The 24,004-nt window shown below is 43.1% G+C and overlaps 1 protein-coding gene across 2 annotated transcripts in view; it reads left to right on the top strand.

Moving 5' to 3' along the window:
* P2RX5 (purinergic receptor P2X 5) overlaps positions 1 to 24,004 on the top strand; it is a 69,685-nt gene that overhangs the window by 20,751 nt on the left and 24,930 nt on the right. For both annotated transcript variants that reach the window (XM_066599493.1, XM_066599494.1), the window contains exons 2-3: positions 11,930 to 12,080; positions 12,157 to 12,228. In XM_066599493.1, coding sequence (XP_066455590.1) covers positions 11,930 to 12,080; positions 12,157 to 12,228 — 223 coding nt within the window. The remainder of the gene's footprint in view (positions 1 to 11,929; positions 12,081 to 12,156; positions 12,229 to 24,004) is intronic.

The raw sequence follows: 24,004 nt of genomic DNA, 5'->3' as shown, positions 1-24,004 counted from the left end.
TGAGCAATTGCCCTCAGCGAGTATGCTCGCTCATCACTAATATATATATATATATATATATATATATATATATATATATATTAGTGGTGCAGCATCAGAATGGTCTAAAGAGGGTGCTAAATAGGCAGTCTGATACCTGTAAAGGAAAAGTGAGGGTTAACACCTGATGGGTGAAGCAGGAATCGGTTGCATATAAGCCAGCTCCTGCCAGAAGCAAAGGGGGAAGTGACAGCACAGCAGAGTTGAGGTGCTGCAGACTGGTGGTCCAAGGTGGACAGGCAAAGGCCCGAGGTTGACAGGGACGACAACCCTAACCTCACACCCAGGTGGGGTGTTTATGGACTCTGTATACCATGTATGAGATACCTGTGTGATATGGAATAAAACCTGGCGGGTGCCAGATTATGGAAGAGAATCTACGTCTCCTGAGCATTTCTGTACGATTGGTGGCCACGCCAGTCTAAGAGGTTGGTGATCCAGTGACCAGTGTTCCCCCTTACCGATTCATTTAAAAAGAGGAGATGAAACTTCTTACCAGAGGCCTCCGCATTTGAACCCAGACGCAATCATTCTCCATGGACATTCCCCGGCTGCTGTGCATATGCCCACAGGCAAAATGACATTCGCAGAAACTGGAAAAGACCTGGGAAATTTAAAATCTCCTTGTTCCCAGCTATCACAGGTAGCTGGGAGCCTGGAGCAGTGACCGGAGTTCCGCGCGGCCGGTCTGCAGTGGGTGTGAAGGGGGTGTGAGTCAGACCTGCCCCCTGATTGGCTCAGCGCTGAGCCAATCAGGGGGCAGGTCTGACTCACACCCCCTTCACACCCACTGCAGGCCGGCCGCACGGAACTCCGGCTGCCGGGAGCAGGTGAGTATATATATATTTTTTATTTTAACACATTTCTGGATGAATTGCAGGGAAGGGCTTATATATTTAAGCCCTTCCCGACAATTCATCCCGCGCACGCCGGCAGCCCATTGCTTTCAATGGAGTCGGCTGTATTGCCGGCTCCATTGAATTCAATGGGCAAACATCGTTCATCTCTGCCACAGCTGTTACAGCTGTGGCAGAGAAGAAGGATTTGTCTTCTATATGTTCTCAATGGGGTCGGCGCTGCTGCCGCCGGCCCCATTGAGCGCATATAGAGAAGAGAACAGGAATCGCAGATCGCAGATAGGTGCGATCTGCGATTTCTGTTATAGACATGTCTGTTATGTATCGGACGAGCGCATAAAAAGCGCTCATGTGTCCGATACCATTGCAAAGCAATGGTTTTATAAAATTGCCGGACGCATGCGCATGCGCAAATCGCGGCAAAAAACGCCCATCTAAGGCCTTATACAGAATATAGTGGGCGCATCAATGCATAACTGGGCAGCTGATATGGAGTTGTTTCCCCTAGCCAACTAGTCAGCTATATTGAAAGTCTTTGTATTTTGGCCCTGCCTCTACATGGGCAGTGGTTATTGTCCTTTCTGGGCTGTTTGGTGAGGCAGTGGATTCTTGTCAGCTAAGTACCTGAGGTTACTTATTCTGTGTGGAGGCTTGTTCCCTTCTATATTATACGGTGTTATATACATTACTTTTTCCATCTCCATTAAACATTTTCCCTATCCCCCATCTAGGGCCCCAACTAGTCTCTCTAGATACCTGACATAGAGCTGTCCTTATCAGGGCAATCACTCTGCTTCTAGGCAGAATTGCCCCACCAAGGTTGGTTAGGGATAACGTTCCCAATTCTGTATTTTGGTTACCGTTATTTGCCCTGTTTTGTGTTCCTTGTTTTGATGATACAGTGTATGTCTATGGTCCATTGTAGACATTAGTCTTGGTCTAACATGTTGGTGACATCCAAGTTGCATACTTACTATTTTATGCAACTGACAAGTATTTTGGCACACAAAAAGCAGAAGACGCCCAATAGCGAAAATTAAAAATGAGATCACCTTCTGGTAGTGATTCCTGCTTTCAAACCAAACCATCCATGAGTCATCTTGTAGGTATGGCCTCTGAAGATGACATCCCTATATTTCTTACCAGAAAACCTGACTGCAACCCACCACAGAAAAGCAGGAAAGCCTTTCTCAAAGGCTCCTCAAAAGGGCCTCATTGGTGTGTAAAGTTTTATGCAAATGCAGTCCATGCATTCATTATAGTGACAACTGACAATTTATCTAAACATCCCATTTCTTCATATTGTGGGTGTCTAATATTTAAGCTTCACCTTCCTTATATCATGCCAAAAAGCCTACTGCAGTGATTAAATGAATGGTCTTGGGAAGACTGCAGATTCTTCTTAATATATTTCTTTTGACTGCCAAGATGATATTTAATTATGACAAGCCTTGGGCTTTGACCAAGTAATATATTACAAAGTATTCGTACTTCCAATTGTGTAAAAATATTGCACCGAGCATGTCATCATTTTGGCATTGTTTGCCATGATGCTGACTGTCCTGCACTTGTGCCTCATCTCTTGTCGTCATCTCATAAACATTCCTGTTCTCATATACAGGAGGAAGAGTATGTAATCTTTACCTGATATAATTTCCAGTATTATCCCCATGAGGACACTTGTAAAATTTTAAAGTAGCTGTAGTATCCCCTCCCAGAATGCAAATTCAGACTGAAATTGTAAATTTACATATAAACAACAACATTTTATGATTTATATATGATTATTAGAGATGAGCGAGTATACTCGCTAAGGCACATTACTCGAGCAAGTAGTGCCTTAGCCGAGTATCTCCCCGCTTGTGTCTAAAGATTCGGCTGCCGGCGCGGGTCACAGTTGAGTTGCGGCGGTGAGCAGGGGGGAGAGAGGGATCTCCCCTCCGTTCCTGCCCACTCTCCCCCACCGCTCCCCACCCTAATCTTTACACATGAGCGGGCAGATACTCGACTAAGGCAATACTCGCTCAAGTAATGTGCCTTAGCGAGTATACTCGCTCATCTCTAATGATTAACATAAAACGTTGAGTAATTTTTTGAATAGCTTACATTCAGTGGTGTACAAAGAAGAGAGCAACCCCAGATAAAAGATTATTTAAGGCCATCATTATGCTTCCTGGTGTTTGTTATACCTCCATGAAACAATCCTTAGACCATTTGTCCACTGAGACAACTGCTAATTGCGAGGAGGCAGGGAGGCAACTCGGGGCATCTTGATACATAAAGTCCACGTTATCTGTAAGATCACTCTCCCGAACGACTTCTCACTCTCACTCTCTCTACCGGCCAACACTCACTGTTTAGTTGTCTGACCAGGTACTTTCTCAATCCTTCATGGCAGCTTTCAACCTCTATTCCAACTGGGGGTAAACGGGGTATTCTCCATTCACAGAATATGGGTATATCGCTCCACTTCCTCCATATTGGGTAGGCCTAGATGGGGGTATCTCTTGCTCATGGGTGGACTTGCAGACTCGCTCGTTATCTGCTAGATGTCTTGACTCCTCACCCACTCAGACTGGACTCTACCACTTACTCCTTAGCCAGACCAACAACAAAGACCTCATTTGCACACCTCACAAACATTTATATCATTCATGCTCAAATGACAACATAGACTACGCACAAACTGTTACATTTTCCAGACAGACCTAGATGTTAACCCCTTGCGCACTGCAACTGGGCAATACACATAAATCACTGACAAGACAATTGCACAGTGCATCCACATTAAAGACAAGACAGACATTGAGAGACACATATATGAACAGTTATGGAGAGACCAGATATACCCTGTTTCCCCGAATATAAGACGCGCCTTATATTAATTTTTGCTCCCAAATATGCGCTGTGTCTTATTTTCAGGGGGTGTCTTATTTCGCCGCGGCAAATCCGTCTGTGGCCGCTAATCCCTCAATTGGCCAGCTTTGTGGACGAAATTTCTCAGAAATCTCGTCCACATGGGACAGCAAATCTGTCACGGCAAAGCTGGGAGAAGCCGGTGTTGTGGTGCGGATTCACCGGCCACAGAAACGGAAAAGTGCGCAGCCAGGTCGCTTCAAACCAAGCGGCTGAGTGCCGTGGGTTTTGAAGCAGCACTTTCCTGGCGGAAATCTCGCTGTTTATCGCTGTGGCCAAACTGCGAGATTTTCGCTGGAAATACGCTCTGTGAGAACCCAGCCTTAAGAATCACACACAGGTTGCCTGACTCACACACAGAGCCATAAAACAAGAAGGGCTGTAAAGTAACGTACCTGTCTGCAGACAGAAGTTCCTGTATCACTTGTAAGCAGGGATGGTATTGCAGCTTCCATCCACCAGGGGGAGCTCATCACAGCAGACGTGTACAGCAGGAACAGAACGTACAGTATGGACTTTTCCAGCCAGCAAGGGGAGCTCACAACAGCACACTCGTACAGCACAGCAGGTACAGGATAACAGCAGACTGTTTGCAGATCTATCTATACATCTGGAGGTAGGAGACAACGGGGATGGCAGCAGGGGACAGGCCTCTTGACTTGCCTGCACACTTTACTATGCCTTACTATCGGGGGGGGGGGTGCCTTATATTTGGGACTTCTGAAAATTTCAGGGGGTGTCTTATTTTAAGGGGTGCCTTATTTTGGGGGAAACGCGGTATATATACTTCAGGCCACTACAATACGTGCATGCAAAATCTATCTTCCGTTACTTTTCCCAAGCTTGCGTGCACTAGCACGAAGGTTAAATAGTCCGAAGAAAAAAAGGGAACCGGCTCATGCACTGATACGCTCCGTAACGACAAGTGTATTAGAGTACGGGCCCATGTGTTTTTGCCCTTAGGCCCTTATGTCCACAGACGGGTCGGATCCCGCATGCGGGAGCCTGCAGCAGAATTCCACCCTGCCTGCAGCCATATTTACCTGTGCGGGTCCTGTGTAAGTCTCCTGCATCCCATCCGGATCTTCTTTCTTTTTCAATGAGAATGTGTGCGAAAACGCCGGACGACGCGCCTTGCGCATGCGCAGTACTTTTTTTTAAATTCCTGCTTTCCCACTGTATCAATTCAATTGCGGACTGGCCGCGCTTCGGACAGCTTCCATTGACTCCAGTGGAAGCCATCCGTGCGGGATCTGCAGCAAAATGGAGCATGTTGCTATTCGTTTTCCGGACCGAAAGGACCTATTTAAGCAATGTGGATTTTGATGCTGAATGTTCCGCAGAGGGGCATAACACTGTTGTGGAATGTTCCATCCCGTCATCAAGGCACAAACATTGGCTTGAAGGGGTTAAAAAAAATCATGAGAAATGGAAAAAGTACAATATGTTATTTTTTTAGATTGTTTCTAATGATTTGGAAAACAAATATGAGTAGAGAACATTCTTTAGATGGCCGTTAGATTAACTCTGTAAGGTCGTTACTGATAGCATGTCTATAGATGTCTCTTTTAGATATGTTTCACAGCAGATTAGTAAATGCAGTTTATTGACTTTATCACGAATACTGTAAGCGCCAGCAATGAAGTATTGCAGTATTGTATTTGTACCTTCTCTTCCAGGCACTACTCCCTACAACAAATAAATTCTGTTATTAGACAAGGACTGGGGTGACCTGAAAAAGCAAATATTTATGTAATGTAGGTAATCGGAGTTTGCATCGGTAATCCAGTGGATTATTCACTACTTTATAGGATCTCAGCAATCTGGCACAAATGAAATAATTTTTTGGTAAGGTTTTTGACTCTATAAGGCCTCGGTCACACGGGCGTTTTTTCCCGCGATTTGCGGATCGCATGATGGATGCGCGTCCGCAAATCGCGTGATCGGGGCCGAAAAATCGCCCGAAAAAACTGCTCCTAGCCGCGTTTCAATAGAAACGGGCCGGAGCAGTGCAGCGCTGTCCAGCGCATTGAATTCAGTGGAGCCGGGACCAGGTGAGTATATTTTTTTTTTTGTTTTTACACATTTCAGGATGAATTGCAGGGAAGGGCTTATATTTTTAAGCCCTTCCCGAAAATTCATCCCGCGCTCACCAACAGCCCATTGCTTTCAATGGAGCCGGCTGTATTGCCGGCTCCATTGAATTCAATGGGCAAACATCATTCTTCTCTGCCACAGCTGTTACAGCTGTGGCAGAGGAGAATTATTTGTCTACTATATGTTCTCAATGGGGTCGGCGCTGCTGCCGGCCCCATTGAGCGCATATAGAGAAGAGAACAGGAATTGCAGATCGCAGATAGATGCGATCTGCAATTTCTGTTCTATAATTTATTGGACGAGCGCATAAAAAGCGCTCATGTGTCCGATACCATTGCAAAGCAATGGTTTTATAAAATCAGCGATTGCATGCACATGCGCAAATCGCGCGAAAAAACGCCCGTCTGACTGAGCCCTGATATGTAGTTTTATGGGTAATCATAGAATAGTAGAGTTTGAAGGGACCTCCAAGGTCATCGGGTCCAACCCCCTGCTCAGTGAAGGATCCATTAAATCATCTCAGACAGATGTCTGTCCAGCCTCTGTTCAAAGACTTTCATTAAAGGAGAAGTCACCACCTCCCGGGGGCAACCTGTTCCACTCATTGATCACCCTCACTTTTTATAATTTTTAATCTGTGTTTCCTCCCTTTCAGTTTCATCTTATTGCTTCTAGTCTTTCCTTCTGCACTGTTACAGCTCTTCAGATATTTGTAGACCGCTATTAAGTCTCCTCTAAGCCTTCTTTTTTGCAAGTTAAACATTCACAGATCCTTTAACTGTTCCTCATAAGACATGATTTGCTGACCACTCAGCATCCTGGTAAGGCCCCCTGTCCACGGGCGTTGCGGTATCCCACCCAGGAGCAGGAGCCAGCAGACGTATCTCAGCCAGTCAGCCTATCTGACAGATAGGCTAACCGCGGAGGATCGCGGCAATTCGCAGCATGCTGCGAATTGCCGCCGCGAGCGGAGAATCACAATGACAGGGGGCCGGTGCTTTCCATAGCAATGCTATAGAAAGCTTCAGACGGCGTGATTTGATGGCAATTTACTGCTGGCGAAATCACGTCCGTGGACAGGGGGCCTAACTCTTTTCTGAACTTGCTCCAGTTTGTAGATGTCTTTTTTAAATTGGGGTGCCCAGAATTGGGCACAGTATTCCAGATGACCAAAGAGGGGGATAATTACCTCATGTGATCCAGGCTCTATGTTTCTCTTAATACATCCCAGAATTGTGTTTGCCTTTTTGCTGCTGCATCATACTGTTGACTCATGTTCAGTCTGTGATCTATAAGTATACCAAAATCTTTTTCAAATCTGCTGCTTAGCCCAATTCCTGCCATTCTATATGTACTTCTTTCTTGCCCAGATGTAGTACTTTGAATTTCTCCTGTTTAATACCATTCTGTTAGTCGCCGCCCATTGTTTAAGCTTGTCTAGATTTTTTGAATCTTCTCTCCAATGTTACCTAGCCCTCCTAGCTTTGTGTCATTTGAAAATTTGATCAGTTTCCCCTTATTTCCTTATCTAGATAATTTATAAAAATGTTGAATAATACTGGGCACAGGACAGAGCCTTGTAGTACCCCACTTGAGACATTCATCTAGTTAGATGTCCAGCCACTTATGACCACTCTTTGAGTATGATCACTCAGCCAGTTGTGAATCCACCTAACAGTTGCCTTGTGGAAATACTTTGTCAAATACTTTACTAAAGTCAAGAGATACTTTATCTACCGCATTTCCCTGATTAACCCAATCAGTGATTCATAGAAGGAAAGTAGATTAGTCTGTCATGACATGTTTGCTACAATCCCATTGTGGCTCTGGTTAATTACTCCATTTTCATCCAAGTACTAGTACTTCCATACATGCTGTTTAATAATTTATTCAACGAACTTTCCTGGTATAGAATTCAGGCTCACAGGCCTGTAGTTTCCTGGATCCACCTTATTTCCTTATTCAGTCTTCTGGGACTACTCCTGTTCTGCAAGAATTTTTAGAGATTACAACAAGTGAACCACTGCTGCTTTCTTCAGTATCCCAGGACATAATTCATCTGGACCTAAAAACTTGAATTCATTTAAGTTAACTAAATATTCCCTCACCATATCTCTGTTTACAGATAGCCTGCATTCTTTTATTCCTTCAATAGCACAGGGAAGATCAGTTGATGTTGCATTTACTTTTTGGGAGAAAACAGATGCAAAATAGCAATTTAAAAGTTTAGCCTTCTCAACATATTTTTTAACCATTAACCATTTTCATCCTGTAAATATCCTATAGCATCATTGACTTTTGCTTTTGCTACCCCCAAGATCCTTTTTATTGCTTTTGGCCTCTATTGCAAGCCTCAATTCATTATTAGCTTTAGCTTTTCTGACAGTTGCCCTTAAGTTTCTACAGACTGCATTATAGTCTTCTTTAGATATGCCCTCCTCTTTCCATTTGATAAACATATTTTTCTTTCTTTTAGCATAAATTTAAGTTCTGTGTTCATGCATCCTGGTCTCTTAAAGGGATTGTTAACGATTGTGCTTTGAGTATCTCATTTCGCAATGTTTTCCAACTTTTTGGACATTTCTGTCTGTAAGACCATCCAGCCATTGGATTCTTTCTACCCTCCTTCTGAATCCATTAAAATCTGTCCTTCTTAAATCCAACCTTGTTGAAGACTGAGTCCTCTCGGGTCTTCTTCCCCTTGTTATCAAAAATTCAAGGATAGCATGATCACTTCCTCCTAAGGTGCCAGCCACTATTACCATACATATTAACATAGTATGTTAGGCTGAAAGAAAACAATGTCCAACTAGTTGAGCCTGCCCCCCCCCCCCCTTCATTGTTGATCCAGAGGAAGGCAAAAGAACTCCAATGAGGCAGAAGCCAATTTAGCCTATTTGGGGGGGAAAAAATCCCTCCCGACTCCATAGTGGCAGTCAGAATAATCCCTGGATCAGTGTTTCAAAGTTCCTACCTGATTCCAAGACCCGGATCAACAACCCTTCTGGTTATTTAATGTCTATATTCTGTAAAATCATAGCGCTCTAAAAAGATGTTTAGTCCCCTCTTAAACTCCTATATCGATTTTGCCATCACCACATCCTGAGGCAGAGAGTTCCACAGTCTCACTACTCTTACAGTAAAAAACCCTCTTGTATGTATTCTATGGAATACTATGTCCAGTTCTGGGCACCCCACTTTACAAAAGACATAGACAAACTGGGGCAAGTTCAGAGAAGCATTACCAAGATAGTGAGCGGTCTGCAAATCATGTCCTATGAGGAATGGTTAACCCTTTCCAATCCACTGTCTGACGTCTAAAGACATTCTGATTGAAGGCTGTACAGCTACGATGTCGGAAGACGTCGGGCAGGGTATTCTTACTGTAGATTACTGGTCGCTCTGTTGTCAAGGGCCTCTCCAGCATGTCACATACCACAGTGCTGGCTCTAGCCAGCAGATGGCGCCATTGTATAAAGGCAGAAAGAGAAAGCCCCCTAGGAAACCCTGAATCCAAAATTGGATTGCAAAGGTTAAAGGATCTGGGAATGTTTAGCTTGCAAAAAAGAAAAAAGTTGATTTGACTCACCTTCTCAAACGGGGCCTCCAGCTGCCTGATACGATCCTCCACAGAGCTCAGACTTAAGGCTTCAGCTTCAACAGGGCAAGCAATATGCAAAAAAAAATCTTTAGCGAGAATCGGCTTACAGCTGTGAAAAAGGCTGCTTTGCTGCCGAAACATGTCTGGCACTTTGGAGTTTGTCATGTTTCTGTATTTAAGAATCGTCAATAAAGAGGATTACTTCACGTAGAGCCGACTCTTGCTAATACCCCATTTAGACAACGATTATCGCTCAAAAGCCGCCTTTCGAGCGATAATCGTTGTCTAAACGCGCAGCCATCGTGCACTGTTTGTGCATGATTCGCTCTTTCACTAGCTGAGAGACAACGATGAGCCTTATTAGTGCCGCGCACTGAGTTCTCAGCAGGATACCACTGATACTATTGTTTCAGCTGGTATCCCGCTCCGTGAACACAGCAGGAGTATGCAGAACACAGCGCTCCAGCTGTGTTCTGCATACCCCGCTTGGAGCGCTCAGCTGTATACCAGCTGAGTGTTCCGAGAACACAGCAGGAGTATGCAGAAGACAGCGTTCCAGCTGTCTTCTGCATACCCCGCTCGGAGCGCTTAGCTGTATACCAGCTGAATGCTCCGTGAACACAGCAAGGGTATGCAGAAGACAGCACTCCAGCTGTTTTCTGCATACCCCGCTCAGAGAGCTCAGCTGTATACTAGCTGAGTGCTCTGTTAACACAGCAGGAGTATGCAGAAGACAGCGGTCCCTCTGTCTTCTGTATACCCCATACGGAGTGATTAGCTGTATACCAGCTGAGTGCTTGAAAACACAGCAGGAGTATGCAGAAGACAGTGCTCCAGCTGTGTTCTGCATACCCTGCTCAAAGCACTTAGCTGTATACCAGCTGAGCGCTCCGTGAACACAGCAGAAGTAGCAGAAGACAGTGCTCCAGAAACAGAATGCACTGAAATATGGTAGAATGTTGTTTTTTTCTATTTTTCTCCGCTTAGAATTTTTTAAAAGTTTTTCAGTACATTATATGGTACAATAAATAGTACCATTGAAAAATACAACTCATGCTGCAAAAAACAAGCCCTCATACAACGACGTCGATGGATAAATAAAGGAACTACGATTTTTTTAAAGGGAGGAGGAAAAAACAAAAATGGAAAAAAGCAAAAAAGCTCCGTCACTCAGGGGTTATATAAATTTCTGAAACACAATGAGGAACCCATTCCCATACTTTATTGTAGCGTAAATTTACTAATTTAAAATACTGTTTTTAATATACCGGTGGCATGACTGAAAGAATTACTGCTGTCCAGTATAATCACTGTGTGCATTGTCAGGCACATATATGAGGTGTACTGGTTGCAGGTTTCCTTGGGAGCAAATATCTGAGATGGTCCAATAGTTCCTCTGTCATGTAAGAGAACACCAGTGCTATAAATTACATGTTAAGTTGGTGACCCTACAGATTGTGTATAAGGGCCAAGAAATAATCATTATGCCTCTGTTATAATTGTACTGTAGAGATTGGTTGTCATTTGACCAAACATTTGTACAACATGCAATAAAATCATATTTAGAGGGGTATTTCCATTTTAGACATTTATGGCATAGCCACACCTCTGGGACCTGCGTCCTTCTCCAAAAGAGTGATGACCACTGTCCTGCCTCGTGAAGTGGCTGGTAACCATTGCCTCCAGGTGGGAATGAATGGACAGGTGGCTCTCCCCATTCACTTTTTATGGGAGCTATGTAAGGAGTCGAGCAGTCGTGTTTTTGCAATGAGCTAAAAACTTAACTTTGGGGTACTTACAGAAGGAGATTAATTTGTTATGTTGTTCAATTAGACTAAAAAATTAAAGGAATATTCCCACCTTGGATATTTATGGCATATCTACAGGGTATGCCACAAACATCTGATATATATACTACCCTTGAGACCTTCACCTATCTCCCGAACAGGGGTTCAGTTTACATAACTCCCATAGAAATTAACCACGGCCACCTCACCAGGAGGCATAGGCAACAGGGAAACCCATTCAGAAGACAGATGAAGGTCTCAGAAACAGAACCCGCATCCATCAGACATTTAGGACACATCCAATAATCTGAGGTGGGAATACCCTTTAATCCTTAAGGATAGATGAGCAACGGAAGAAATCCATCTAATAGGTACCCCATATTTTCATTGATTGCAAAAGTCTTGAGATAATTGAATCTTGACTAGGATTCAAATTACGGCTAGTAATCAGGATCACAAGTAGAGAAGAACCTGAGATAATGAGAGAGATGGAGATTTCTAGAAGAGAAATGAGAAGAAACTATTCTTCAATTTATAACATTTTTCCTGAATCCAAGATGCAACATATTGTTTATGATTTGCTTTTCCATAAGAGATCAGTCATTTATATCTGTTCTTGTTTTATTGGACAGGTGGGTGTTTGTGGTTAAAAAAGGTTATCAAGATACAGACACGTCCATACAAAGCTCTGTCATAACTAAGTTAAAAGGAGTTGCCTATACGAACACCACTGAACTCGGACCAAGACTATGGGATGTGGTGGATTATGTCATACCTCCGCAGGTAAGCAGAAACTCTTATTCTATAAATTCTATAAACTAAAAAACAAAATGCTGATTTTCTTAATGTCTTTTTTTAGGGTGAGAATGTGTTTTTTGTAGTAACCAATTTAATCGTCACCCCTAATCAGAGACAGGAGAAATGCCGTGAGGTAAGAAAAATTAAAATTAAACATGTAAAGTAAATGATAAACCGCATAATCTGCATGTATTGGTATTAAGTGATGCCCCTCAGCGGTGCCATAAGAGTTAAAAAAAAAAATGTAATATATTAAGGCCTCATTCACATGGACATAAATACGACACATATTACCCATGTATTTTTTACATACGTATTACGCAGTGATTAGAACCCATTCATTTCAATTGGTTCATTCACATTTGTGTATTTTTCATACATTTTTTTCAAAATATGCAGGGAATAGAGAATTTTTGGTCCGTCAGTATTCAAGGACCGAAAAACGCTTTTTACACCTGTGTTCATGAGCCATAATTGTAAGACAAGACCCACTTGGGTGACTGAGTTTTATTGATTGTGACTATGGGGATCCTTGACCAGCATATCATTGCGGTTTCTGCTTGTCAATCTGTGCAAAGACTCATAAATAAATTCATCTTAAATAAGTTCTGCTTTCTAGCGAAGAAGACCTGTGGGGGCTGACTGTGCCTGGTACAAAGTGGGACTGAGCTGCAGGAGGGGGCGCAGCCACTACAAACTGTACTCAGCTGTGCCAAATAAGTAATTGAAGAGATTGTATCAAGACTGACTCTTATCCCCTATTTATCGCATAAGTGCTAAAAGTCTGATTGGTGGGGTCTCAACCCTGAAACTCCCAAAATCCTGATAACAGGGGTCCCATGTTCCTCTCTTCTTAGCACTGCGGGCTTGCTGAAAGGACCTGCAGTGACATGGAGACTGAGTGGAGTGGTGATTGCACATGCGTGGCACCATTCCATAAATTTCAATGAGGTTGACGGAAATAGGCGAGTGCAAGCGCTCACTTATCTCCAGCAGTCCCATTGAAAATTAATGGAGCAGCATCACACATCTGTGACCGCTGCTCCATTTAATCTCCTCTGTGGGGGTGCAGTGAGCCAGCAGTGAGGGGAGAGGAGGGCACGGAAATCCTGTTCTTGGGATTGTTAGTGGAGCTAAGCTTCGAGACCCCATCAATAAGACTTTTATCATCTATATCAGTGGTTCCTAAAGTGGTCTATATGGACTCCAAGGGCTCAGTTTTGACTTGCTGGAAGTCCATGTCAGCAAGAAAAAACTTTGGGGGTGCACGAGATGTAAATGGGGGTCCACGTGAGCGAACTCCATTTAGGCAGGTCATCATCAACATTTAGGTGTTCTGCACATGAAATAATACACCTTACACAGATTGTGTACATAATACTTATAATAGACATAGAAATTCCTTACCTCTGTGATATTTCATACATTTGTTTATGTAGAGTTCACTGTGGAAACCCATTTGACTTTAAAATTTAATACTAGACCAGCTGCACATGGGTGGATTTGCACTGCGGAATCTGGAGCGGGTGTCCACCTCCAGATTCCGCAGCATAACATGCTATTGCGAATTTCTGCTCATGGAGTAAATATTGCAGCATGTTCTATTTTTAAGCAGATCCCACGTGTGCAGCTTCCATTGAAGTCAATGGAAGCCGTCCGACCCGTGGCCCTTCCGCAATTGACATTGCGGAAAGGTCACGGATTTCGCGTCATCATCTAGCGATGACGTGGGAAAAGCAGGGGTTTAATAAAAAAATCTGTACTGCGCATGTCTGACGGCGAGCCGTGTGGACCACCTGCAGTACAGAAAAGAAGAACAAATGACAGGTACGCGTAGACACTGGCTGGGCACAGGGTGGGATTCCGCTGAGAGCGCTTGCATGTGGAATCCGACCCAGTCGTGTGCAGCTGGCCTTAGGCAGGCAGGGGGTCTATGGAAAACTACAAAAAATGGCAAGTGGTCTACGGGGCAAAAAAGTTTAGGGACCTCTGATCAACATCAATGTTGGTACAACCTCTTTTAAACGTTGCAGCACTTGCTGCACAACCATGGCCCCTTCAATCAGCTGCTCAGTGGGCAACGGACACTCACCAGTTTGTTATTGATGATATATCTTAGGGTGCCAACCCACTAGCGATATATTATCCTGCGATGCGAGAGCTAATGAAAACACATGATTATGAAACCAATGATTTTCAATGGTTTCTGACTCGTTTGTGATTTTTACTCTCAAGCCTCGCAGAGAAAGAATCTGCGATATCGCTCAGTGTTTTCAATGGGACCAGTCGCCACAGCGCCAGCCCTATTGAAAACATAGGGAGTACATCGCAGACTTCTGTCACAGCTGTGACAGCTATGGCAGAGGATTCCTTTAGCCCTGCGGGGACCGGCTCTTCTGTCCAGCCCTGGGAGTCGTACTCTGTCTTCTGGAGGCCAGGGATTGAAAATACCATGCCCCCAGAAAGCGCTGGTCTCATTGGCTGAGCACTCAGCCATTAAATAACAGCTGAGCGTTGCCCGTAATTGGTCACAGCATTCAGACAATCACAGGCAGCACTCAACCATTCATTGAATTCACTTGCTCTCGCATTGCAAGAAAATATATTGCCTACCCCCTTAAGGATAGGTCATCCGTATGAAAATCTCTGAAAACCCCTTTAATGTATTCAAATATTCCGTGATCCCTTAATATATTTCACTTTCACATACAATGGATTATCCTAGTAGGATGAAATACCAAGAAAGCTATGTCCGAGTGCCCAGTCCAAGGTTTGTGCCATGAAATAGTTCAGGAGCTGAATGAGAAACTTTGAAATATGATATAGCATCTACTGTATCCAGCCAAAATAGAATGATATGTTCAGATGAATGCCAGACAACGACAAATGATTCCTCAGCCATGTGGGCTAAACCATATGCACGAAATATTTAAAGGTAATATCCCGGGTTATAAAGAGATTTTCTTTTTTTCCTAGAAGAAGCACCACAAACTGTACAAAAGCTGTGCCTGGTATTGCCACTCATCCCTATTTTAGTGAATAGGGATAAACTGCAATACTGGGTACAGCCCATGTACATACGTGGCGCTGTTTTTGGAACAAACAGAGGTGTTACCCAGACGTATCAAGCATTGTTTAAGCAGTATTTTCAGAACTGACATTTATCACTTATCCAAAAGATAGGCGAAAAATATCTGATGATTGGGAATCTACCCAGCGATCATGAAAACAGGGCCTCATGTCACCCTTTCCTCCTCATAGCGAAGCTATGACTCCATTCAACTCTATGGGAATACTGGACAGAAGCCGAAAACAGGGCTCAGATCGCAACCAGCAGTCTCATAGAGTTGAATGGAGTAGTTGCGCACATACTCACGCACCACTCCATTTAAGCTCCTTCTCACTATGGGTTGTGCATCGAGGAGGAGAGGGCGACACCATGTTCTCAGGATCAATGAGGATCTTATTGGTGGGAACCTCAGCGATCAGGCATTTATCACCTTTCCTGTGAATAGAATACCCCTTTAAAGGGAACCTGTCATGACCCCACAGCATAATAAACTAAGTTATGGTGCTGTTAGGGAACTATCAGGGTAAAAATTCTAAATACAGCACCAATCGGGCCCACCCCACTTGCCCCGCTGCCGGCCGCAAGAAGAGACACCACACAGGGATCTGGTATCATTCCTCACACGGGACATGGCTCTCGGCTGTGCCAACGTCGTGCTTTATTACAGATTACATGAGATCTTATACCCTTTGTCCCATCCCCAAGGGGGTGATGGGCTCATAACCATATATGGGAAGTCCGGATTTGCGGACTGAGACAGTGAAAATCATATAACAGTCATTATCTTGTTACTGGCGCCTCTGGCTTACGTACAGAAAATCACGTATTCAATTAACTCCAGTGCAAAGAATCACCCACTCAATTCTAAGAAGTCCGGATTTCCGGCCTGGGACAGTGAAAATTATGTACATGGTTGAACATCTTGATACGGCACTTCTGGGAAAACGGCCAAGTACATGCGTCCTTGTGTCTGGTTCCGTGGTTTTCTCTGAATTTCTAGAACATCTCTCTCAGCCTTGCAAAGCCTCTTGGAATATCTGATGTAAGGCGACATATAAGTTTTTTTCATTTGGAATTGAATAAAACTTGCATATAGGTATAAAACATTAAAAAAAACATATGGCAATATATATATATATATACCCTCACAAACCCCCCTAAAAAACTTAATATGGAGATCAAGCATCAGACCTTGCACTCTTCCTCGGTCGTCTCTCCCTTGCGTCAGGGTTTCTCCACTGCCCGTAAGTCCCTACTCCTAAAAGGGAGGGATCCCTACCTCACCTCAGAAGGAGGCCATGGATTCCCTGGGCTTATTTCCGGGCATCCATACCCTCTATCTGTACAAGTTAACACCCCACAGGGTGTGCCCTCGCCGGAACCTAAGGTCTTCTGCACTTTCCCTAGGCAAATGGGAAGTCCACTGACAGTCCATCTTATGAGACCGGGGCGGCGCAGTACTAGTACATTTCTCCATTCTTCTGGTAACGTACGTGATTGGCATTATCGGAACTGGCTCTTCATCTTTTTCAAACAAGGGAAATTTTGGTGTCACATTATCCAGTCCCTTACTCATACTCTTTGATCAAAGGGATAATACACATACAGGAAATTACATACCCCACCTTCTTCTGCTAAAACCATATCCAGGGCTACTCTATTTTGGAACGTCATGGATGCAGTGGGCCCTAACTGGTCAGCTAACCCTTGTAAAGCATCCCTGGTGTAGTTTACAAACCTCTGCTGATTGTAAAAGATATAATTCATCTAATCTACATTATTATTAACAGTGACAATAGCAAATGAGGACTCAAAACCTGCTTTAACCTGATCTCTAGAATTAAATTCATCTGGCACCCCCCTTGGCACTCCTATTGCATCTATGTGTACATGTGGGTCAAAGTTACCACCTGGAGCGTCAACTTCTCTCTTAGCACGATGTGTTGTTGGATTCTCACATCAGTGTATTGTATTAATTTGTTCTGAAACAGGGGGCTAGTGTACAGTAGTCAAAGGTGTGTGTTAGAGGAATTGTACCACATTATAGCATGTAAAGGATATGCAGGATCATTAGTTTTTTCAGTGCGAAGTGTGGATCCAAGTGGGCTTTCCTTCGAGCTTGACTGCAGTGGGGGTGGTGAACAACATCTGGTAAGGACATTCAAACCGGGTTTCTCTTTCAAACTTTTTCGCATAGACCCTGTCACCTGGTTTCAGATTGTGACACTCATCTGTAGGACCTGGGAGAAAAGCAGAGACTACAGAATACATTATTAACAATTCCTTGGAGGGACCTATGACAAAATTAACAAGAAAATCATTCCCCAAACTCAGCTACTGTGACATGTACCCTCCTGAGAAAAAGAAAAACTAATAGAAGACACTCAATTCAAAATTTGACCATTTTCTTCATTGCCTTTTGTATCTACTTTCCCACTACTCCGCGGATGGTAGGGTGTGTGAAAAGCCTGGAATATACCCAAAACAGACATGATGTGTTGCATTATTTCACCTGTGAAGTGTGTACCTTTGTTTGACTCAATCACTTCCGATACCCCATATCTGCGGATTACCTCATTCATGAGCTTCTGTGCGGTTATCTGCTTATTTACTTTGGTAACAGAGTAGGTCTCCAACCTGAAAAGAAATCAACAACAACAAGCACATTTTCATGCTTCCCAACAAGTAGGAGCTGAGTGTAGCCAATTTGCAATCCCTGAAATGGGTAGAGTGGTCTAGGCAAGTGTGATGTGGCAAATTTTACTTCTGCCCTGTTGCTTACGGCAAAGATCATGCAAAATTGGACAAATGATGCAGCAGCTACAGAAAACCAAGGAGCCACCCGTCCTTGTTCAAGCGTCGACATCATTACTGCTTTAAGAGGTGCGTCTTTCCGTGCGTCAGCTGGGCCATTATGAGGCACAGGGACTATGGTAAGCAAGTTCTGTTGACTGTTCACCATACGCTGTCCCTTTTTAGTCCATTTTTCCTTTTTCTTAACTGTAAAATCTTTAGCATATCAAAGGCCAAGTTTTTATCAAAGTCCAAGTTTTTATCAAAGTCCAAGTGTAGTCAAAGTCCAAGTGTAGTCAAAGTCCAAGTGTAGTCAAAGTCCAAGTTTTTATCAAAGTCCAAGTGTAGTCAAAGTCCAAAGTTATTATCAAATTCTTCTTTTCTTCTTTCTTCCATGGCTTGAGGGCCGCTGCTTTTGCTGTGTGGCCTGTGATGGCATTACCTCTTGCTTCTCCGGTGTAGGAATTGGTGTGAGCTTTCCACTTTGTCAGGTAGAAATAGGGCCTCCATGAGACTGCACCGCTGCAACATTCTTAATTGGCTGTCCTGCTGAGGTAAAAAACTGTCTGGCCTTCCATGTTGGGCCTTAATCATGAGCTATGCCAAATGTATACCGGGAGTCAGTGTAAATGTTTGCCGTCTTACCTTCCTCCACTCCACACGCCTCCGTGAGTGCTTTTAATTCCGCTTCTTGTGCTGCGACATGCGGAGACATTCTGCTTTTTAGGACATCTTGTTGTGTAACCACCGTATATCCAGTGTGGAGTCGTCAATCACCCTGGGTACCATCTATAAAAAACAACTCAAAATATGCATTATTAACAAGGGTTTCAGTAACTTTTTTAAAACTTAAATTTTCTTGTTGCATCAATGCTAGACAATCAGGCTGGTATTCTATTTCAAAAAGATCAGAACCTTGTTGCAAAAAATTAAAAAATTTAAAAATGGCTTGCAAAAAATTTAAAAATGGCTGAATTTAAAAATGGCTGACTTGCAATACCTAGATCACCTATGCCTTCTCCTCCCCCCCTTTAAACCAGGGTACTCAATTGGAACAATAGTAGCCGGGTTTAAGTTATTATAACATTGTAAAAAGATTTGATGGATGCAGATAAGGCCTGTAAAATGTTAACACCAATAGCAGAAACATGAGTTACACCGGGGAAGAATAATCTACAAACATCTATTCATATTTGAAATGTGATATCCCTTTAAGTGAATTCATTATTAGTCTGGTCCTGCCTGCAATATCTTTATCAAATTTCAGACAGGAGAAAAAAAAAAAAAAAACTTTTACTAGCTGTTCAAGCTCCTCACCCCTCCCTTGTGGAGAAGAGGGATGAAACATTACGCACTATTACATCATCTAGCTCCACCCCTTCGATATTGGCACATTGCGTCCGTCTTCCCAGCTCCATTTCAGCGTAACAGTCCACACGTCCACATCTCAACCAAGCAAAGTCCCATGCATGGGGAGGACTTTTATCCCCAGTCATTTATCCACATCACACATTCCACCACAGCTTGAACACGGGTCACTAACTCCCATCCATCCATGCTCTCAAGTTTGCTCCGTCACCCCCCATTGAAGGTGTACCAGTACATGCAGATGCACGGACAAAAAAAAAGTTTGACAAACATACATCAGTTGAAAAACATTGAGGTGAGTGCTATTATCTTATAAATTACATGATTCTATTGAGATGAGATTGTGAATGAGCGCTATCTTTGACAAATTATGTGAAAAAGTTTGCTGAGTGACTGAAATATTCTATATTTCTTATCTACTGAAGCTATTATATGCTGTATTAAACGCTGAAGTGTTTTACAATCTCTGGGTATTTTTCAGCCCCCCTTGTGACCCTGACTGTTATCTCTCCGCGAATATGAAACACAGACTGAATAAGTTTTAGCTTAAACTATTGCCTGCATTTTGAAATCATAATTAACACATATCCTGGGACCTTGCAACATTCATTTTCAACCCCTGTATAAGTAAGAATATACATTAGAAATTACTATATTTCCCTGCCTACTAAGACAGTATAACTAATTAAATTTATTTCAATTCATTGCCAGCAAGCAAAGATATTAACCAAGGTTGTTATTGCATTTTCTCTCTCGCTGTTATCTTCCGACCTTGGAAGGCTACACAGAGACTGAACACAAGCTCGCAGCTACATGTCAACAAGCCTTCTCCCCTAAAAGCAAGCTCAGTTAACTATTTGCACTTAGAGTATATATATATACACATATATATCCACCTAGTATGGATTATACATATTATCTATTATCTATCTTGTATTATACACATTTTCATCTCTCTTTGCCAACAAATCACATGCATTGTAACTTCCTTATCGACTTGCTTGCTCCTTCAGCACTTTCCCCTACCTAACTGCCAATATAACCTTTAATAGACACTCTCCTGACGCCCTCTTGATCACTTACTGTACTTTTCAACATTTCACTTACGGATACTTTCTTAAACAAATAATGTGTACATACCTAACTTACTCTGACTATCTATCTCTCTCCTCCTCCTCCAGCATTTTCTAGCAAACCTTGGTCTTTCAAGGCACCTCTGGGTCCTAAAGACCTCCCTCCCAGACACCATTTTGTAATCTGCCGTGCGGGTCGGTGTCACACATTTTCATTAGAGTTTTCTTACATTTTACAAATTTATCCACACGGCGGCAGCCCTTGAGGGGCTCTATCTTCTTTAATAAGATCTTACGCATATTAGAACATCAACAATAATAAAAATAACACGCTCCATAGAATGCATCCCTCTTAATTTTCAAATTGTCAGCCCCTTATATACCGGCAGAACAACCGAGGGTCCCTTCTCCTTATGGAACCAGCCCCATAAAATGCATCTCTCTGAAATCAAATCGCTAGCCCCATATATAAGGCAAACCGACCGAGAGTCCCTTCTCTTATGAAGCCTTATCTCACAAAATGCATCCCTCTCTGCTAAACCATTAACAACTAACTAAACTAAACTGAGGGTCCCTTCTCTTGTGAGATTAAATGAAAAGAAAGAGAGAAAAAAAACTTCTGCAGATACACCAATCTCCACTATTATTAAAACGTTACAGACTTCAAAGTACAAATAGACTACAGACTAGTTTCCGGGTGACCGATTGGTGCCCATATCACGGTCAGTGGTCCATGACGGCAAACCCGGAGCCCACACGAGTTACCGTGCAGAACTCTTAACCCAACCCATCCGGTCACAAACCACAGATAGTCAGTCCTGCTGCAAGACTCTCAGCGTAAAACACAACATAAATATATGTTTGTCTTACCTGGAGTTCTAAGTGAGTTGATCAGGCTCGGTTTGCAGCAGGGCGGTTTCTCCGCGGCGTGGATCCGGGTGGAATGCGTTGTAAGCTCCGGTTTTGTCGCCGCACGTTCGGGCGCCATTTATCAGGGTAAAAATTCTAAATACAGCACCAATCGGGCCCACCCCACTTGCCCCGCTGCCGGCCGCAAGAAGAGACACCACACAGGGATCTGGTATCATTCCTCACACGGGACATGGCTCTCGGCTGTGCCAACGTCGTGCTTTATTACAGATTACATGAGATCTTATACCCTTTGTCCCATCCCCAAGGGGGTGATGGGCTCATAACCATATATGGGAAGTCCGGATTTGCGGACTGAGACAGTGAAAATCATATAACAGTCATTATCTTGTTACTGGCGCCTCTGGCTTACGTACAGAAAATCACGTATTCAATTAACTCCAGTGCAAAGAATCACCCACTCAATTCTAAGAAGTCCGGATTTCCGGCCTGGGACAGTGAAAATTATGTACATGGTTGAACATCTTGATACGGCACTTCTGGGAAAACGGCCAAGTACATGCGTCCTTGTGTCTGGTTCCGTGGTTTTCTCTGAATTTCTAGAACATCTCTCTCAGCCTTGCAAAGCCTCTTGGAATATCTGATGTAAGGCGACATATACGTTTTTTTCATTTGGAATTGAATAAAACTTGCATATAGGTATAAAACATTAAAAAAAAACATATGGCAATATATATATATACCCTCACAGAACGTCACATTTTTTATACTCACCCGCTCCCAGGATCTAACATGGTCCCTTCTGAAGTTGATGTGTAGCAGAAAATCTGACTCTTTTCAGAGTCCCGTGCGTGTGCTCTCCTATAAAAGTCAATGGGAGAACATGTGCACAGCACTCTGAAAAGAGTCCGATTTTTGTGCCACACACGATCTTCAGAGGGGTATTAAGGAGAATTTGCCCTTAATGTAGTGCCATAATACGTTACATGCCTGTGGATGTGCATGGATACTTGTGTCTGTGCACAGAATCCATCCTCATAACTGAACTGTGTGCAGGAGGTTTAATTATTATTGTAAAGTGTCTACTGTTCTGTATATTCATTAAATCAATTAGCTAATTTCCTCACGTAATTTGTTAAAGGGGTTGTCTGCTTAATAAAAAAATAAAGGGGGAAATGGTTTATTAGTAGAGATGAGCGAACGTACTCGGATAAGCACTACTCGTCCGAGTAATGTGCTTTATCCGAGTACCGCTGTACTCGTCTTGAAAGATTCGGGGCGCTCCGCTGCTGACAGGTGAGTCGCAGCGGGGAGCAGGGCAGAGCGGGCGGGAGAGAAGGAGAGAAAGATCTCCCCTCCGTTCCTCCCCGCTCTCCCCTGCAGCTCCCCGCTCCGCAGCGCGTCCCGAATCTTTCAGGACGAGCAGAGAGGTACTCGGATAAAGCACATTACTCGGACGAGTAGTGCTTATCCGAGTACGTTCGCTCATCTCTATTTATTAGTGATCATACAAGTAACTTACCAATGGCTTGCATTTTGTATGCAGGCTTTGACCCCTTGTTGTATCCCAGGGTCATGTGACCTGAAGGCGCTGCCATACAATCGATGCAGTAGGATGTTCATCTGCCAATCATGTGATATTTTCCATCCTACCCGCCTTAGATGGTATGAGACAGCAGGACACACAAACTACCTGTTCCTTTCCATAGTGCAGGCACACCATATGTCTAAGCTGTAAAAAGGAGCAGTCAGCTGTCTCATTCTGTCCAAGGGGCAGGACAAATAGTTGAAAAAAACATGTGATCAGCAGACAGACATCCTGCAACATCTATTGAATGTCATAGTCTTCAGCTCATGTGACCCTGGGATACAACGGAGGGGTGAAAGGCTACACTCAAAATAATGGCTATTGGTAAGTTTTTTGTATGATCACTAATAAAACATCGCCCCTTATTTTTTACTAAATGGACAATTTATTTAAGGCCTTTAGTGATAAGCCTTATTTTTTTGCTTTAGGACCAGACAATTGTCATTGTTGCATCGTTGACATAGCTGTATGAGGGCTTCTGTTTTTGGGACACTTGGTATTTTTTAATGGCTCTACTCTGGGGTACATATAATGTGCTGTAGAACTTTTATTAGATTTTTTTTTATTAGATTTTTATTTTTCCAGCAGCGGAGACTTGTGAGGTCTTGTTTTTTGTGGCAAGAGTTCTAGTTTTTTATTGATATTATTTTGAAGTTCATGTGACTTTTGGATTGCTTTCTATTGCATTTTGTGGGAATTGAACAAAAGAAAAATAGCAATTCTGATGTTAGTTCTTAGAATTATTTTTATGGTGTTCAGCATGTGAGATAAATAACGAAATCTTTTCATTGTTTGTGTCGTTACAAACGAAGCAATACCTATTATGTGTTGCATTTTAAAATTTTCTTTTGTGGGAAAAAGTGCATATTTTTTTTAACTGGACTCCTTTCTTTAAATTAAACTTTATTGAACTTTTTTGATGCTATTTTTTTTAGTCCCTAAGGACGGACACCCATTGGCGTTTTTTTCTCCACTGCGCTGCGAGAGCAAGTGAAAACTTGCCTCGCAGTGCGAGAAAAAAAACAGGATGACGCCGGGATATCGCCAGTCTTTTCAATGGGCCAGCGGCAGCAGCGCTATCTGTAATTGGCTGAGCGCTCAGCCAATAGCTAAGCACTAGCTGTTATTGGCTGAGTGCTTAGCCAAT

The sequence above is a fragment of the Eleutherodactylus coqui genome, chromosome 4, assembly GCF_035609145.1.
Source record: "Eleutherodactylus coqui strain aEleCoq1 chromosome 4, aEleCoq1.hap1, whole genome shotgun sequence".
Taxonomy (NCBI): Eukaryota; Metazoa; Chordata; class Amphibia; order Anura; family Eleutherodactylidae; genus Eleutherodactylus; species Eleutherodactylus coqui.
This window is presented reverse-complemented; position numbering and strand designations above follow the sequence as displayed.